Source organism: Eublepharis macularius, chromosome 1 (genome assembly GCF_028583425.1).
Source record: "Eublepharis macularius isolate TG4126 chromosome 1, MPM_Emac_v1.0, whole genome shotgun sequence".
In the NCBI taxonomy this organism is placed as follows: Eukaryota; Metazoa; Chordata; class Lepidosauria; order Squamata; family Eublepharidae; genus Eublepharis; species Eublepharis macularius.
This window is the reverse complement of record NC_072790.1, coordinates 182,398,985-182,418,479: the sequence shown is the minus strand read 5'-3', so window position 1 is coordinate 182,418,479 and position 19,495 is coordinate 182,398,985. Positions and strand designations below refer to the sequence as shown.

At 42.3% G+C, this 19,495-nt stretch overlaps 1 protein-coding gene across 3 annotated transcripts in view; it reads right to left on the bottom strand.

Annotated features, from left to right (window-relative positions):
• Positions 1–19,001, bottom strand: part of LBR (lamin B receptor) — a 36,912-nt gene extending 17,911 nt beyond the window's left edge. The window contains exons 1-4 of one of the 3 annotated variants that reach the window (XM_054979733.1): positions 18,867–19,001; positions 18,400–18,525; positions 5,499–5,676; positions 2,454–2,654 (exon numbers count right to left, since the gene is read on the bottom strand). In XM_054979733.1, the coding sequence (XP_054835708.1) occupies positions 2,454–2,654; positions 5,499–5,663 (366 nt within the window). In that variant the 5' untranslated portion in view covers positions 5,664–5,676; positions 18,400–18,525; positions 18,867–19,001. Of the gene's footprint in view, positions 1–2,453; positions 2,655–5,498; positions 5,677–12,939; positions 13,141–18,399; positions 18,526–18,866 lie in introns of all 3 variants that reach the window. The other 2 variants (XM_054979740.1, XM_054979726.1) reach the window with 2 other exon arrangements.
• Between the last annotated feature and the right edge of the window lie 494 nt (positions 19,002–19,495).

The following is a 19,495-nucleotide window of genomic DNA, read 5'->3' as shown; positions in this document are numbered from 1 at the left end:
GCACAAATCATGCTCGTCAGTATGCAGCATCTTGGTGTTGCATTTTTTAAATAAAGCCTTTTGGGACAAGTTGAGACTCACTGTACAAAAAGAATAGTCAGGAGACAGTCCAGGTTGATACACATTAGCAAGAAATGTGGTTGACAGATGGTCTGAGTCGGTAACGAAGGAAACAGTGTTGATGACGGTGAGACAAAAAAATGGTCTATAACATTCCTGGTTGGTACACGTAGAGAAGTATGTCGGCTAAGCCACGTAGTAGAGCAACGAAATGAACCTTCTCTGTTGGTGGTGAAAAAGGAACTGAGGGAATCAGGGGCGATCTGCCCAGCAACATCTGATTTTAGCAGAAAGCCCACACACATGTGTTGTAAGGGCAGAGCACCCCCTAATGGTTGAGCTTGAAAAATCTTTCTCCGCAGCTAGCCTGCATGTGCACAGTTTCAATGTGGGATTGCACGTAAAACCAACAATGAACAATGGTATTTCATTCATTCTCCCATGTCACTGCAACCTCTCAACCCATGATGCTGTTAGCTCACATGGATCCTGTGGAAGTCAGACAACTGTAAAGGGCAGGATATAGGGTTTTATCATCCCTGTGCTAAAAACTCAGCACTCGCTGCCCAGCTAAAAGATCTGCACTGGCTGTCCAGTTGTTACCAGGCACTATTTAAAGTGTTGATTCTTATCTGTAAGGCAGTAAATGGCTGAAGGACCATCTCCTTCTATACTGTTCAGCCTGCCAGCTAAGATCTTCCTCACAAGCCCTGCTCTCTGTGCCCCCACCTTCACAGGTGAGGAAGGTGGCAACCAGAGACAAGAGCTTTTCCAGCAGTGGCACCTCACCTGTGGAATGTCTAAATCCTTGATGCTTGGCCGGCGCCTGCAATTGCTGTCATTTAGGTGTCAGGCCAAAATATTTGCTTTTAATTAAGAGACTCAGTTCTTTTAAGATTGTTTTATAATCTGTTTTTAGTTTGAGAAACATAAGACTCATATAAAACTCCATATTTTATACTTTGTCTAGGCTTTTAGTGTAGTGTTTTAATGAATAACTTTTATGATATTTTATGTTTTATGATATTTATATTTTATTTCGTAACCTGCTCTAGGCAACTTCCCTGGAGAGGCAGAATTAACTTTTTTCCAAATAAGCGAACAGATAAAAAAATGCTTTTTGGAAAAAGAATTTTAAATAATATGCAATACTTACTTTCTTATCAAACCTAAATTTATTTCCCTACTTTATCAATGTAAAATGTATCATTTCTAACTTGGCTAGCATATAAAATTGTACTATCTGGCATATTATGAAATGTACGAGTATAAATGCCTTTGCTTTCTACAAACCAAATTGCAAATACACCCAATACAAAAGACAGAGAGCTGCAAACCACTACAGCCGCTGTTATGTTAGCACACGTTCTTTGTTTTTCACAACTGAGAGGGAAGAAACAATAACATTTGAAATGTGGTAACACAAACCACAATAAAGAAAACTGTTATTGGGACAGAGTTTCATAGGGCTACCATTAGATATGGATATCAAACAGACCATTGTAAACGCTCAATTATTCAATAGAGTATCATCATCCTACACATTATGGTATATTAATTGTGGATAATACGTCACATTTAAACAGTAAAAAAAGTTGAAAATATGTTGCACATGTCTCCAATATACACAGGAATTATAATATGCATCTACTTCTGAACTGGGTCACAGATCATGGATCAAAAAAATCCACAGTAGCACCAGGGACAGATGGGGGATTTTTACGCAAGCCAGGCGGAAGCTCTAAGCTCCCCATCACACACACACACACACAAAATTTAAAAAAACAAACTTGAGGGTTAGAAAATGCCCAAAATCAGAAGCAATGTCTGCTTTGTTAAGAAAAGAGTGCCACTGAGTTCTTGCAAGACTATGTGAGATCTTGATGGCCACTGGGTTTGTAGGCAAACTGCTACCAACGTTGCCAAGAAATCCAAGGCTCAGTTAGTGTCAGTGTTAGCAAGAAGGGATAGAGAGACTAAAAATGGTCAAAGATAGCAAAGAAAGGACATAAAGCTGGAGAAGCAGAAATATTGAAAAGAGAAAGCTAGAAGAGTGGTACAGAAAAAGGTGGGTGGATAATGGCAGGGTACACTGCCAAGGGAAAGGAACTGAAAAGGGTAGGTAGTAAGTGGGAGGAACTATTTATTTTATCGCATTTATACCCCACCCTCCCTGTGAACAGGCTTAATATAAATTTTCTTGGATCTGAAAAGACTGCTGAGGGTCAGTAGAATATGGCCAAAATCCATGATGATGTCTATTATCTTCTGCTGATATATCTGCAGAAGATGGCCAAAATCCATGATGATGTCTATTATCTTCTGCTGGCTCTATCTCAAATATACTGTAAGAGAAAAGATTAAACTAGAAAACTTTCTTTAAAAATAAATACCAAAGGAATCAAATTAGGCTCCAAAACTGTATTCTTCTTAGTATTTTGGGGCTCTCTGCTTTGAGAAGAAGAACGCCGTTTATGCTTTGCTGGCCGTCCAGGTGAGCGGGATCTAGAGCCAGATCTTGATCGGCTACCACTGCGTCTTGATGGAGAACCTGAAGAAGAGCTGCTTTTTCTAAACCGAAAGGAAGACAGCGACTGAAAAAAATAATAAAATTTATTACTGTATTATAAGTTTTTTGAAACTTGAAGCTAAACAGTACATTATTTATTCTTTCTGTTCAAAAACACACATTACTTTTGAAAGGCAGAGAAATGAAGCAGTGTGCGCCTTACTGCTTAAGTTTACAGGCAACAATATGCATAGTAAGTACTGTTGCCACCCAACACCAGAAATCAGGCTAAAGGACTGAGGCGAATAAAACCCATCCTCTCTCTTCTGGTGGTCATACTGAATTAACTTTTGAATATGCTTCCTTCTTGTGTTCTGAATATTTTTTAGCTGCTTCCCAGTTTATGGCGAGCATAATCAGAAAAGAAGTTTTCTGTTTCTTAAAAAATTAACTATTCTGGAATCTAAAAGCGAGACTGAATGTGGGATCTGTGTAAATGAAATATATATTTTTATGCATGTCACTGAACAATAAACCTGAATCCTGAGAGGACAGAAGCGATGGTCAATAATCCCCCATGACCACAAAGAGGAAAAGATACCCCAAACAGATATGAGGTTTCACCGTTTATAAAAGATTAAGAAGCCTGAGAGTTCTTGGGCAGTACTAGGTATGGGCACTTTTTGCCACCACTTTTTTGGTAAGCAGGCTGATATATTTCCAAGAGAGCACTGACTTTCGAAAGCTATCATCCATGCCATTTTAACTTTGAGAATAAACTATGGTAATATGTTGAAGAATGTTCAGAAGAAAAAGGTAACAGAGGGACAAGTGAACAAAGATATAATAATCTTGAAACATCTGTGCTGGCTACTCATTTCCTTCTGAGTATAATTCAAGGCACTGTTAGGATGTTAAAGCAATAGCTTTCCAACTCTCTCACATGCGGGTCATGTATCCAGGTAGGAGCAGGAGAACATGGTGAGATGGGAGGCCTGATAGTAAATTTGGATTTGCATCTGCATAATGTGCAAAATGGCTTTGAAATAAAGCCTATTGCTCAATAGTGTTATCATCAATATATCTAATTCTGAACAACGATTCCAGAGTGTGGATCAAAAAGTCCACACATAGGCAGGAGAAATTTCTTCAAATCTACATGGAGTCCTTTGTTGTCTTACACATGGGTTACTGCCTGTTTCTGCAAATCTGAGGGAATTGCTAGGTTTGAAAAAAACCCAAAGCATTTTTAAAGAAATATTTTAAGAATCCCCACAAAACTGGAATTGTTTGTGTTTGCAAAACGTTGTGACATTTCTGCTGCTATTGGGGGGCTGTACAGCAATCCTACTGTTGTTAGGGTGGGCAAGATTGAAGGTGACCACCAGTGATGGAGAAGAAAAATTATGCGGGGGAGGGGAAATGGGTAAACAAGGCCAAAAGGGAAAGAAGATGGATGGTGGCAGCATTGCCAACAGGAAAAAAGAAACCAGGCAGGCAATAAGGCAGTGGCTGAGAGGTTGTTTCAGGGACAGAGTGGTTTTCACTTTCCTTTCACAGCTGCCAACCCCACCAAGGACAGAAAGTAGACAAGCAGTGATGGCTGGGAGGAAAGCTGCTTTCTTCATCTCCCAATCCCCAACACTGCCCCTGCAAAGAGAAGAAGGTGGGCAAACAGTGGCAGCTGGGAGAAGAAAACTTTATCTTTCCTTCTATCCCCTACTATTGGAAGAAGGAAAAAGTGAGTAGGCAACAAGGCTTTCTCTTTTCTGCCCTATCTGGTGCTCCAGCCCATGCCAGGGAGGTGGTGGCTGTCAGGAGGAGGTGGCAGTGTGTGCGTGTGTATGCTAAAGTTTTGCAAATTCACTATCCTACTTTACTACTTTCCAAATTCTACTTGGGCATAGCCTTTCAATAATACCTCTACAGAATACTATTTTGCAGTCAGAGAACCTGAGCTCTTACTGATACATAATTCTTCTAAGACAATGTGTCGGTCAAAACTAAGAAACCTAAGGATTCCAGTTTAAGTAAGTAAATGTGTGCCTTTTCTAGTATACAGATATCAGAGATCTATCAGAGTTCAAACTGAAGAACCTTAGTGTAAGAAGGTAGCCTATTGGTAACTCTTCAAAGATCACTCAGATTACTCCTCTCAGTGCCCTTAACCACTGGTAAATGAGGAAGACAGAATCGCTTTGGGCGGTGGTGGACTTGGAATACCTAGAGGGAAGAAACGGAGAAGTGAAGAGCACACTCACTCACATATGCTTCCAGCCTGCTGTAAATGCATGAGCTTTACTGCTTGCTGGTAGCCTGGAGTGGATTAAGATGATGTGTGTGATGGCTTAATAATGTGGTTGAAGGGTATTATTCGGTGGCAGGGAACTCAAGCACATGTAGTAACTGTACATCTTGTGAACCAACCAAGTATTTTCTAGATTCTTTTCCCACTGCTACGTGATTAACTTTGGCTGCTAGACCCTTGGGTTCTTCTCTAAAAGAGGAAGCCTGAAGTCCGCCTGCCTTTTGTCTACAGCACTCTAACAGTTACTGTTGAGGAATGAAACTATCTTAAACTGGCCCAGGGATACCGTGCATCCTCTGTAAACAGACTGTCTCTTGAAAATCTAGTACAGGTTATATAGCATTCAGTTCCTTTTCACTGCAGGATTCAGCTCAATGGCTTGAATGTACATGCTTAGATACATAGAATTATTCACACTGAAAACCAAACTACCACTAATGAAGTATGAGCCAGATTCAAGTAGATTCAAAGGAAGGTATCATGGCAATTGCATCAGAGTAACATTAAAATACATCACCTTATCCAAGTACTGCCAGAGCATAAAAAAAACAAATGTTTACAGTTAAATCACCAAACAAAATAAATAAAGCATCTAAATACAATGCTTCAAAAACTGCTTACCCTGATGTCATTCTCTTTCAATTGAAGTTCAGTTCCATCTTTGTATTTTACCACATAAAGATGAGTACGGTCATCATAGTTAACTATCTGTACTTCATAAAAAAGGACACTTCCTGGCCACCGGCCCATCACAATTTCTTCATCGGCAAACTTCCTGGCTGGCATTTTTCACACAGTTCTTTTAAAAAGAGAGAAAAAATTAAGCTGCTAATGCAGACATTATTCAAACTGAAGTCACAATCCTACTATATAAAAGGCTAAGATGGGTGAATGCAACAGGCAGGCAAAGCTACTATATAAAAGGCTAAGACAACTCACTTGCTACCCTGGTATGCCTCCAGAAGGCACTGCTGTGGAGTGAAGCCCAGATGAGACAGCCAAACCTCCAGAGAGAACGCTGCGGCGGGAAGCCCAGGCCGAAATCAGATGTGGAGCAGGCGGCAATTCCTGCCCCCACCTTCACCCAGCTGGCATCAGGAGCAGAGCAGGTGGCAATGCCCATCTCCTGGTCTTCACCCAGGTAGGATCAGGAGTGAAACAGGTGGCAATGCCTGCCCTCCACCGTCACCCAGCTGGGATCAGGAGTGAAGCAGGTGGCAATGCCCATCCCCCGCCTTCACCCAGCTAAGATCAGGAGCAAGAGGGGGCAATGTCCCCCCCCCAACCTTCAGCCAGCCAGGATCAGGAGCCAGCTGGGATTGGGAGTGGAGCAGGTGGAAATTCCCGCCCCTTCACCCAGCTGGGATCAGGAGTGGAGCAGGTAGCAATGCCCGCCCATTGCCTTAACCCAGCTGGGATTAGTCGTAGAGCAGGGGGCAATACTCGCCCTCCACCTTCACCCATCTGCGATCAAGCCAGGATCAGGTGTGGAGCAGGAGGCAATGCCTGCCCCCCCCATCCACCCAGCTGGGATCAGGCACAGAGTAAATGGCAGTGCCCGCCCTCTCTTCACTAGGCCGGGATCAGGTGCAGAGGAGGTGGCCATGCCCGGCCCCCTGACTTCATCCGGCTGGGATCAGTGATGGAGGAGGAGAAAATGCCTGCCCGCCTGCCCTCCCCTTTCTAGAGCCCGTTGTATTTTTTCCCTCAACGGGCTTTATTGCTAGTTTCACTATATTTTTCCAGTCTGAATGAATAGAAACATAACAGAGTCTAGAAACATGAAAGTGTGGCAGGGGGGCATGGCTCCCTTCCTTGAGGAGTTTTTCCTCCTCAATTATTCCAATTAAAAATTGAAGAACAGTGAAATGGGGACAAAAACCTTTAAAAAACTATTTTCTCTTTTAGAATGAACAATGAAATGTTTCTTACTAAAAGATCAGTAATACATTTTAAAAATATTTTTAATTTTAAAATATTATCCTAACTTTACTCCCTCAATACGCTTCCTAATTACTGCGTAACTAAGCATTAGTTAGCTAATATTCCTGTACTGTAAATATTGTAAAACTCTCAAGTCTTTATTTGCTTTGTACTCCTCTACCTTCCACAGCACATGAAACACCTGGTTTATATTTTGAATATATATACCAAATCAATGTACAAGACAACATGAGAAGCTTTTTTCAGCCCATGCAAACCTTGTCCATGAAGATAAAAAATGGAAGTTCAGAATCAGATAATGAAGTAAGCAATCTAATCTTCCTTCAGAAACTGATTCCAATTACCAGGGAGGGAAAACTGAGATGACAGTATTTTGAAGGATACGTCATTAAGCAAGGATGTCTGCACTAATGAGAATAGTTCCACATTTGTAGCCATCCTTCGGGGAAGCTCCATTTATTTGTTTGCTTCATTTATAGCTTGCCTTCCTGGCTGAGACTCAAGAATCCAACACAAAGGGAATTCTCCTGGTACAAACACACTAAAGAGAGCAACCACTCAGGGAGATAACCTGGGAATACAAAAGGCGCCCAGAAACCAGTGCAGTAATTTTACAAAACTGTAATATATCCATCATTTCATTGCATTTTTGTATATTCAATATTTCACTACTTCGTATAGTAAATCACAAATACATGCAGTGAAGAACGGACCTTCGGACACTTACCGTGAAGGGTCCTTCTCCTCTGAGGAAAGGAGGACATCTTGGGTGATTCCCACCATCCAATCAGGGAGGCAGGAACTAATTTTCTTCCTCTTCCTGTCTAGCCTGTGGGACCACCCTCTCTTCAGTTCAGGTGACTCCACAAAGCAGTAACATTGAATTTATCATTCAGCAACTGTTAATACTGAGAGAAAAAACACCTGTTGCATTAACATGTACTGTAAATAAAGCATAACCCGGAGGAGGTATAAGAATGAGGCAGCAGGGTAGAGAAGGACGGAGACCCAGGGAGGGCAAGATGTCCTCCTTTCCTCAGAGGAGAAGGACCCTTCACGGTAAGTGTCCAAAGGTCCGTTCTCCCTCTGAGGCGGAGGACATCTTGGGTGCTCCCAAAGCAGTTTCCAGTTTCTGGGTGGGATGTGGTCTTCGTCCATGATCATGCACTGCAGTACTTTTCCACTACAGTCGGTGTCCGCTGAATCATATAGATTCGATTTGTAGCATCTTAATAAGGTCAAGACTGACAAACTTGCAGCCTTCTTCTACAAAAGTGTTCCTGTGTAACGCTGCACTGGTAGTAGCATTCCTCAAAGAGTGAGCTGGTATTCCACAAGGAACCTCTGCGAAAAGAGTTTTTAGGAGTTTCGATAGTGTATGTTTTGCTATTGGCACCTACTGCTGCTGAAGACATTTTCTTCCCTAAACTGAGATGAGATATATTTAAGAACAGTAAGACTGACTTTCTAATTTGCACTATTTGGAGAAGAGGCCTTAAGCCTCCTTCTGACATCTAGGTTGTGTCAGAGCCTCTCCCTCGTCTATTTAGGGTACAGGTATAAATATGGTAGCCTTATTTCTTGCAAACTATGCAGTTTGGAATACGGTTTTGGAAGACAGTCCGAGGCATCACCTTACTATTGGGAAAGATACAGAGTTCAGGTCTGACTAAATCTTCTGGCAGACGCGAACATAATAAGGAAGATAGTCTTCATTCTCAGCCTTCTCAGGGGAACATCCTTGACTGGTTCAAATGGATGCTTGGTCAGGGCTGTGTAAAATGTCTACTGAGTGAGGGCTTCCCAATAAGAGTTGTAAATTCTGAGCATAAACTGTTTTCTGAATGCTAGGAGAGTGTTGGCCACCTCTCAGAAATATCCCCATCTTAGGAAGGCGTTCCTTTCTATTTCCACACTGTTAAGCAGAGTAAGTCCAAATGAGGGAGCCAAATTGGTCCCTGCTGTAACTTGACCGAAGAGGTCAGTAGGGTGAAAGGTGGAAATATCACCATCTGTTGGAGGGTGGAAAGGCATGGTCTGTTACTGGTAAGGGTAGTAATACATAGAGGAGGCCTAATGGTCACTGCAATGTCAGGGCATCTGCTTGTGAGTAGAACAAGTCTTGTCATGTACCCCGGTAGTTGATGGCTGTGTTGGGGCGCACACAGGTTCATGAGGTGTTGTGAAGTGCAATGTTATGAGATGTTTCTTAAGCGACTATTCCCGTTGTCCCCTCAGCCAGTCTGCCTGGGCATTGGATATGCCTTTGATGTGTACAGTTCTGATTGAAGCTAGGTGACCATCCTCCCAGGTAAGTATCCTTGCTGCCACCTGTGTCACTTCAAGGTCTTGAATCCAACCTGCTTGTTTATATATATTTTGTCTGCAACCTTGTCCATACAGAGCTCTGAACTGGAACAGGGCCAGACAAATTGCTCCCCTTTCTACGTCATTGATAGGAAGACATGCCTAACCTGATTCTTACACCTGTAAATATTTGTTGTTCTCGAGGGATCATGAATCTTTTGCTTTGTATTGGGTTGGTGACCTTAGCTCAGATGGGTTTTGATCTGAAGTGGTATCTGAATGGGAAGATCTGTCTTCTCCATGATCTGTTGTTAATGAGATCTAAGAAAGGTCTGAGGTGGTCTTGCCTATAGACGACCCCAAACGTATTGCATTGTAGGTAGCAACTAGCAAACCCATCAGTTTCAGTAGTGTTGTGAGAAGTGATTTTGCACTCTGATGACAGTCTCAGTCAGCAGTTTGGTCTTCCTGACCTTTTCTTTGGTGAGGGATAGAAAAAAAAACCCTTTTGGTGACTGTGATCTAACCCAGGTGTTCAAGCTTGTAGGAACTGAATGGTGAATTGAGTGTTGTGGTGAGATTTTCTCTTGAACCGATCAGGAGATCATCTGGGTACAAGTGAACATGAATACCCTGTCTCTGAAACATATGATGGTGTTGATCATGAATTTTGTAAATACTCTTCGTGTGACAGACAGGCCAAAACAGGATGGCTCAGAACTGCCAATTTTTATTTTATTTTTTATTTTTTTAAACATAAAATCTTAGATAATTTTGATGGGCTGTCAGAATTGGTACATGGAGGTATGTCTCTGTGAGATCTGTAGATGTCATGTGTTCTTCTGATTGATTAGTCACTGCGACTGAGCACAGAGTCTCCATTCAGAAGTGATATAATTTGATAAACTTGTTCAAAAAACTTGAGGTCTAATAACACCCTCCAGTCCCTATTCTTTTTAGGGACTGAGAAGATTGAGTAGACCCCTTTCTGGAGGGCAGCTTTCAAATTGTATAGAATAGCCTTGTGAGACTATGTGTAAGGCCTGCCTGCTTGTCAACCTAAGCTTGATGGTAAAGAGTAGTTGGCCTCTCACGGGACAGCTACCAAGTTCTGTCTTAGAGATCTGGGTATTAAGGTTGATCTCTTTCCCTGTGTGGAGAACTGTTTGATCTTGGGAAAAGGTAAGCATTATCCCCACAATACAGCTGGAGAGCTGGGACTGAGAGGACTAGTTTATCCAAGACCATATGGTAAGTTTATGGCAGCAGTGAGAATTAAACCTGCAGAGTACTGCATCACTGTTCAGTTATTTAACTGCTATACTACAAGTGTGGTCTTAAAAAGACCCCCCTTATTAAAGGGTTGCCTAGATTAACCTCAGGATGGCCATTTGGAATCTTGTCTGGACCTTAGTAGTGTGTGTTATGAATAAAAGGCTGAGGTCCAATGGATCTCCTCTCAGATTGTTTGAGTGTTTTTGGCAACACATTCTTCTGTCCTAGGTCTCAATCTAGATCTTTCCCAGGGCACCCCCAAATAGCTTGTCTCTCTGAAAGAGGTAAGCCAGGATGATATTTTTAGAGTGTGAATCTGCTGGCCATGCTCTTACTCAAGCGTGCCAGCTTGTCACTGCTGTCAAGACCATAATCCTAGAAGAAAAAGGTAAATGTATCCAGGATGATGTCGGTCTTGAAGGTATTGGCCCTTACATTTCTATTTGCCCCTTCAATGGGGGCAGCTATTGTTGTACAGGAGGAGTTGGATCAGTTTCCAGATCCATACTCCTGACACTCTTGAGGCAATAGAGACAATAGCTGTAGCCTTAATAGCCATGGTCACGGCCTCGTGAGCTCTTGTTAGCATGGCCTCTGTCTTCTTGTCTAAGTGGTCTCTGACTGATCCTTACTCATCTTCTGACCAGAGCCCAGATGACTGAAGAATAGCCACTGGAGGTTCCATCGTAGGTACCTGCAACAACTCATAGCAAAAAAAGGTAGTAAGTACAGGGGTTTTTTGGGGACCAAGTTTGGGGATTATTAATTGGCTTATGGTGTAGAACACTCAGCCTTGAACCTTCTCCACAAATATTCTGGAAATGGGAGGACCTTTTCTGAGGAACCTTCACGAGGAAGTGACTCGTTTCCCTGGGCTGGATTTGGTATTCCCAGTCTAAGGGTCCCACTCCCCCAAGGCTAATTTTTACAGCTCTAAGGCTGAGAATGTCTTAGGTGTAAAAACTGGTAGACCTCAGATTCTGACAGCTGGACTGACTGTTCTGGTAGGGATATTTCTTCCTTTTCCACATCTGAAGGAATTCATCCTTCTCCCTGTCATTACAAACTCTATCTGAGGGTGACTGCCCTGCTCCGTGGGGATCCCTGACTGATAAACGTTACAAACTGCCTTATTCTGACTCAGACCATCGGTCAGTGTTATCTCCTCAGACTGGCAGCAGGTCACCAGGGTCTCAGGAAGAGGTTTTTCTCCTCATCTACCTAATCTCTTAAACTGGAGTTAATGGGGAACAAACCTGGATCTTTTGCATACAAAGCAGAAGCTCTTCCACAGAGCTACAGCCTTACTCATGGAGGGAGGAGGAGGTAGACACCACACCACTATTTCCTCTCTCCTGGTTAGTCTTAAGAGTTAAAAGGTTCAAAGACACTGGGAAAATTGCGCCCTTTATACATTACCCATCTGACAGGGAAAGGCAGGGCAAGATCCTGTTGTAAAAGCAGGGCTAAATCCAAAGGGGAAAGGCCTGCTGTAAAATCTCCAGCCAGGAGATTGGCATGGGCACATTCACATGGAGCCAGGGCTGAGGAGATTCCTGGAATCTTTATAGGGCCAAGGTGCTTCTGACTGGTAAAGTAACAGGATTTCCTCCCTCACAGTCAGTCTAATTGCTGACAGGAATTCTGGAGGTATAACACGCTCGGGGGAACACTTACGTGGCCCTCCTGGGCTTGTCGGCTGGAGCTCTGGGTGTCTGGATTATGTTTCAGCCATGTTTCTCCTGCCAGGAGATTGGCAAGTGCGTTGCGTTGTTTCCCGCCAAAATTGAGCTCCACCAGGTGGCGCTGTTCTCAGCTGGCTGGCTGAGGCACGCTGTTTGAACAAGCTCCCTCTGTGGAAGATGGGGCTGTTGAGAGGCCTGCGTCTCTTCCAAGGCCATTTCCTTGCCGGGGAACCCATACAGCCTCAGAGGCATGCTGGTGCCGGCTGGGCCTGTTCCCGCCATCGGTAGGATGGCACTCCATGGGAACAGCCCATATTCTCCTTGCCAGGGAACCCATACAGCCTCAGAGGCATGCTGGTGCTGGCTGGGCCTGTTCCCGCCACCGGAAGGATGGCTCTCCGTGGGAACAGCCCAAATTCTCCTCCATGAAGCTTTCCTCCGAGTCCGATGACTCTCTAGAGACCATCTCGTCCTCTTCTTTTCTTTCTTTGGCAAGAGGAGTAAAAGAAGAGGAAATGGGAGGAGAGTAAGGTAATGAAGTAAGTAAGGAGTAAGGTAAAGAATGATTTGAGGAAGAAGAAAGATAAATAAGAGATAGAGAGAAAAAAGGCAGCAGAGCTATTTTGCTGCAGAACTGCTCTCCCTAGAGGCAGGAACAGAACTGAAGAGAGGGTGGTCCCACAGGCTAGACAGGAAGAGGAAGAAAATTAGTTCCTGCCTCCCTGATTGGATGGTGGGAATTACCCAAGATGTCCTCCGCCTCAGAGGGAGAACAGTTCCGTTCCCAGTATCTAATGTACAGTCCCGTATATTGTCCTCATAGAATAATTCCTTTTTATTTCAGAATTCACCAGAAATTGGTGGAAAATGTCACCCACTACCCTCTTCTTCTTGGATGGGTAGACGGACCACGGCGTTTCAAACGGCAACTTAGCAGTGAAATGTGGCGTCGCAAGGCGTTGTTTGTTCTTGGTGTTGCTTAGGTTGGCTACGAGCTCCGCTGGCTCATTTTTTGAAGGTTCATTTCGAGTCTCTTCTTCTGGCCAATCATTCTGTGTGATTAATAATAAAATTTTTAACTACAGAATATCTTTAAGATTTTACCTTGCGTTTAATAAAAAGGAACCAATTCTCTACTTACAATTTCTTCTGATAATTCTTCTTTCTCTTTCATCAAGACTTCAAGATAATCGTCATGAGCGGGGTAAAGGCCCTAACTCCACTCACAATTTATAATTAAATGCTCATTTGACCTACTCAGCTTCTTAAAGTGCTCATCCCCGTGGAGGAGCAGCACATCAGAGAATCCGTATTTTTTTAAGATGGAAAATCATATTACATAGAATGAAACACAGCTTATTTCCTCATAGTTGATTGTTGTTTTACAGGTAAATATTTCCCCGTACATACAAGATTATTTACAGACAAAAAATATTCGGGTAAATGTTACCTTAATAAATACTTCAATAAATAAATCAATAAATAATTCAGTATTATCTCTTTAATTAATTTATATAAAATATTTTACAAAAATATACTTTATTTCCCTATAAAAATGGCACAAAATCAATTTCATTGTTTAGACCGTGTGGTGTAAGTGTGTTCATACTAAAAATGCATTTAGCTCCTGACTTTAACAACACCTGCACTGGTTTCTGGGCGCCTTTTGTATTCCCAGGTTATCTCCCTGAGCGGTTGCTCTCTTTAGCATGTTTGAGACTCAAGGATTACAAACATATTACATACAAAATCAAAAAGAGTCCAGTAGCACCTTTAAGACTAACCAACTTTATTATAGCATCAGCTTTCGAGAATCACAGTTCTCTTCGTCAGATATTACACACATTTTCTCCTTTTCCCAGCATCTTCCTGGGGACTGAGATTAGGGGTGACATCCCCCACCACCCCACCTCCATTCACCTGCTTGCTAGCAGGGGGAAGGCATGTAGCTGGGAGACAGACACAATCCTCCATGATGCCAGAAAATGACATCTTCTGGCACAAAGGGAAAGCTACAGGTCATGCTGGGGTGGTTCATTAAAAAAGGTCCCCAAACTTAGTATTTGGGGGCAATTTTTAATAAACAGCTTCCACTGGAGCAACCTGTAGCTTCTCTGTCATGCTGGAAAAAGACAGCATTTTCTGGTGCAATCGGGGTGAACAGAAGCATGTGCACAAAACTGAGGACTCTGCTGCCCATGCCCCATTACTCCCAGAGCTCCCTGGTTTGGACCGTGGAGGACTCGACAACCATATCTGAAACTGGAAAGCTGAGGCAGTCCTAGCAGGCATGTTCCTATAGCCTAAAGAATGACTGAATAGATGAAGAATGACTGAATGATGAAGAATGCCCAACTAAAGAAAACTGGAAAGTTAAAATGACAGAATGTGGCAATGGCAAAATTAACAAATTATATAAATAGAAGACCTATCAGAGAATTTGAAAATAGGGAAATTACTTTGCCTATTGTAGATAAAGATGAGAAATAAATAATGTAAATAAAGTAAATTTGAATAGGAGCTCAGATTGACAGAAGTTATTGAAATAGTTTATTATAAACCTTAGATTTTCCTAAATGGAAATATATATTATTTAACTCGATTTGTTTAGTATAGTTAGCATAGTTTGGTGCATTGTAGTATAGTAATGAAAAGTATGGATCACGGTGTGTTCTGAGCTATTGATTTGGAGATGGAAGGGATACAGCGGTAAATATTGTTAAATACTTTATAATAATACTTTTGGTTTAATAGCAAGACAGCAGAAGAGAGAGAAAATGTCTCTGAGAATGGTTGTTATGGGTTTGAACACAATATTCAAATGATGTATAGTGATCGTACTCTAGATAATATGTGTAAGGGGTATCTTAATTTTCCTCCAGTGTAATAGGTATTTCTGTTTTTCCTTATCTTTTTTTCTGTATCTCCTTTGTTGTTTAGAAAATAAAAAACCTAGGAATAAGTATATCGAACAATACAATTCATTGTGTTAATACCTAATATATTTAATGTTCTTAATGTAATGCATTTAACCCTGATTTTTTTAAAAAATGAGCACAGCACATATCCCAACCCCATTTTAATTTTTTTCCCAGGAAGACTGTTTTTATTCAGTTTCAAAATTTTTGAAACTTTTACATATCTGGCAAATTGCTACCTGTATCCTATTCAGAAGAAATGAAATGGTTATGTAAGCAGTGGGTCAGATCATACAGTCACCAATAAGACTTAAGCACGACAAAGCTTATAAGACAGTGATACAAAGATCTTCCTTGAATACTAACTGCAGTGCTACAACAGTTGCACAAGAACTGAAAAAGTAGATTTTCCCCTTCTGAGCAAGTGTACATGGGAATATAAAGAAACTGTAACAGCACAATGAAACAGCAGTGATACAATCACAGGCATGCTATATATTCTGCAACAGTTTAACTCTTAAAAGCAACACAGTCCAAGAGAAATAAATGTACAGTGCCATCCTCAAATCTATTCAGCAGGAGAAAGCCCACTAAACAAATAAGCAGGATTCTGAACAGACCTGTTCTTACATAGTAAAATCAGAGGCCGCTTAACTGGCTACTGGACTATGGCCTCAAATTCCACTCTAGTGTCTTCCACACAGGCTACCTGCCCCAAGTTTAATGCTTCTGGGAAGCAGGCTTTTTCCTGTGCCCCCATGGCATCATGATACATTCCTCTGATATTTCTCAAACCTGCTTTGCTCTGAAGTTTGGGGGGGGAGGGATCTCAGTAAAGCTGAGATAGCTGTTGTGTGAGCAGGGGCGGGGAAGGGGTTCCAGCTCACAAGACACCACCACCAGAAAACTTTGTTTAAAAATTGGTACTAGACTAGAATATTGCTACATTGATATTCTGAAAGGTGCAACTCATTTTGTAATTTCCCAGCTTTTTAAAAAATAAGTCTCTAGCCCGTTCCCTTGCAGAGACACAAGGAAAAGAATCAATCTTTGCAAGGGAAGGGGCTAGTGACTTACTCTTTTTTAAAAAAATGAAAGCTGAGAATTCAGCTACACCTATTGTTACAATGATATATCACTATTGTTATATTACAGTACCAAGTTTTTTTTAAAAAAAATGCAAAAGTCCAGTTGGTTGGGGGGCAGGGTCCACTTCAGGGGATTGGGGCTGGGAAACTGGGGGAATCATGTGGAAGCCCCATTGATGTGCTTAATCTGCAGCCACACCAGCAGTGGGGAAACCACAAAATCCCATCCCTGAGTGGAAAACACCTTGATTGAACCTATACTAGTGTCTCCTTTGCCCCTGAATTGGGTCAAGAAATTGAATTATAATTTCATACTGAACCTCAAGAACACATGAAATCAGTGCCAGAAAGAGAGAAAAATGGCTATCTGTCTTTGTTCCTTACCAGGGCAAAAAGCAGTAAATAATGATACATCTGGTTGGCAATACAGCACAGTGGAGAATTGGAATTACCATAAGTTTTAATGCAAGTGATATTTTGAATCCCTTACTCTGAAAAAGGAAGGTTTCCCCAACATGGTGTCTGCTAACACTTCCACTGACACCAGCCAATCTTCAGAAAATGGGCTGAGCCATTGTAAGGCAGGCTGCTGTTATTTAAATTAAAGGTTTTTTTCAGAGTTGCACGTGCAACCACAGCAGGATCAGGGCTGGTTAGCTCCTGTACTTCTGGTTCCAATTCTCCTTCAATCTTTGCTTCTTTTTATTATTTCTCCTCTTTCCTCCCTTCTCTGCTTTCATTTATTTATTTTTATTCCCCTTTCATGATTTCTTTGCAAAGTGATTTGGGAGGTATTGTATTTGGATCTACCTCCTGAACAAGGCATTTGGAGTTGGCGCTCAGGCGCTCACCACCACTTCTCAAATTACAAAGGTGCCCACAGGGTCACAAAGATTGGGGGCCACAAGCATAAAAATTTCTTTAAATGACTATTAACATATATAATTATTTCCAAAACCATTATAAATATACTGCCAGAATGAAGACAGTGACATATAATCTACAACTGTGTACACTCTTCAACTGCTCTGGTTTTAAATTAGTATCTAAATAAATAATTTCATTTGTCAATTTAAGCTAACTAGGCTCACCACTTTTGGTGCTATCAGTTCTTTATCAAATACATCATAATGTAAAGTTAACGTAAAGTACATTTGATGAAGTACTTTTGCCCACAAGAGCGTATGCTATCATCAATTTATTAGCAAAATCAAAAAGAGCCCAGTAGCACCTTTAAGACTAACCAATTTTATTGTAGCATAAGCTTTCAAGAATCACGTTCTCTTCGTCAGATGCATCTGACGAAGAGAACGTGATTCTCGAAAGCTTATGCTACAATAAAATTGGTTAGTCTTAAAGGTGCTACTGGACTCTTTTTGATCAATTTATTAAGTTCTATTCTGACATGCTAAACAATCCACAATTTGAGAGGTGAATAAGTTTCAAATCTTCAGACTCATGTTCTCTCCTCCTCCCTTCCTTTGTGCACTAAGCAAAGATTAAAGATTCCTTGTTTACAAAAGCTTCACTCTAACTCCTTTTGATGATGATATTCAAATTTGTGTGCCTTACCTGACTAGGGTTTAGTACCTGGGTCTCTAGACTGAGGACTGACTCCTAGTTTAAAATCCTAGTAATCAGTAAAGAAAATCTCCCATCTGTAACAGCACACAAATTTGGACATCATATCAAACTTGGGTTAGGCTGAAGCCCTCCTAAATCAGAAATCTTCAATTGTAGTTAGAGGAGAAATGAGTAAGTGCATAAGTCACTAGTACTATGCTGCCCAAAGGGAGGGTAGGTAAAAAACTCAAGAATGATGCTGTTAGAATTTTTACCTTTTCATTTTCCATTTGCAAAAAATGAACCTTTTTTCCAGCTATGCCAAATGCATTGTTCAAAAGCTTTCAATTCAGTGTGGTGTAGCAGTTTGACTATTGTAGAGTCTGGGAAACTCAGGTTCAAACCCTTACAGAGCTCATGGGGTAACCTCAAGCCAGTAACTTTCCTTCAGCCTAACCCACAGGGTTGTGGTGGGGTGTTCTATGAAAGAGGGGGGAACATCAGCTCCTTGGAGGAACAGTGGAATAAAAATGTGATGATAGGTATTTCTAATAAATGATTATATGTTGTCGAAAAATGTCATTTTATTTGCTTCTCTTCAGAAAAACAAACAAAAATAGTATCCGTGAGAGCAACTAAGGCATACAAATAAGTGGAGGAAATACCAATTCAAAGACAGTCGTAAGACTACAATCCTTGGTGTATTTACACAGGATGTCCTACTGAACACAGCAGAAGTTACTCGAAAGTAAACGTGCACAACTCTTCGTTGTATGCGTATTAACTCGAAAATAAGATTGCTTAGAGAAGCCGCCTCAAGTGCCTCCAAAGTAACATCGCCCTAGCTTGGTCACTGTGCTTCTTCCCCCTGCCCAACGAGAAATGAAGGGCGGAAAAAAAGGCTGCGGTTGGCTCCTCCGGACAGGCCGAATCGGTTCCTCAACAGAGCAGGGCACCGCTAGCCATTACCGACTCTTCGGTGCCCCCATCCGGCTGTTAAAAGAAACAAGCCCGAAGGTCTGGCCGCCTCGGAGGTGAAGCCCAGGCGAAAAGTAAAGACAAGCAAAATGAGTTTCAAAATGGGACCGGCAGGCAGGGACCGAAGAGAAAGGAGAGGGCGACGGGAAGGGCAGCGTTCGCCCAGGGGCCCTCCCTCCCGGGAAAGCGGCCGAAGGGGAGTGTCCCGGCCTAACAACAACGCGCCCTCACCTGGCTGCTGCCGCCCGCGCGTGGCTGGGCACCAACCGCCTCCGTCGAGCAATTAGAAGCTTGCCTTGGCAGGCAGACGAACTGGCGAGATCGATAGCGACGGGAGCCAACCGCCTCAAGCGACGGTTACAGGCGGGAGGACCAGCGCCGTTTCAAGCCCCGCCCCCCCCCCCGGCTACCGGGGAGGCGCGAACGGCAAGGCGCCAAGCGCCGCTATTGGGCGAATTGCCCCGTTTTGAATTCCTCCCGGCGCCAGTTCATTGGCTGCGAGATGGTGGCGCGTTCCTCCCTTTCGCCCCTCAGCCTCCCAGTGTTCTACCCCGAGTCCTGCCTTCGCGCCGGGGAAATGAAATACAGCCGTATATTACCGAAACTCGACTCGGCTCCGGCAGAATACGAACAACTTCGCGCCTGCGGAACTAAGTCGAAGGAAGCAGAATTTAACTTGCTTCTCTGTTGTTTATGCACACCTAAATAAATGCAAAACAGAAATAAACAGACTATTCTTTCGAATTAATGCAGCGTAGCATTGTGTTACTCTGCGGCAGAAAAAAACAACACCAAAATTTACGGTATCTTAGACTAACAGTAAGGAGTCTCCTCGTCAGAATTAAGAATATCACAACAAA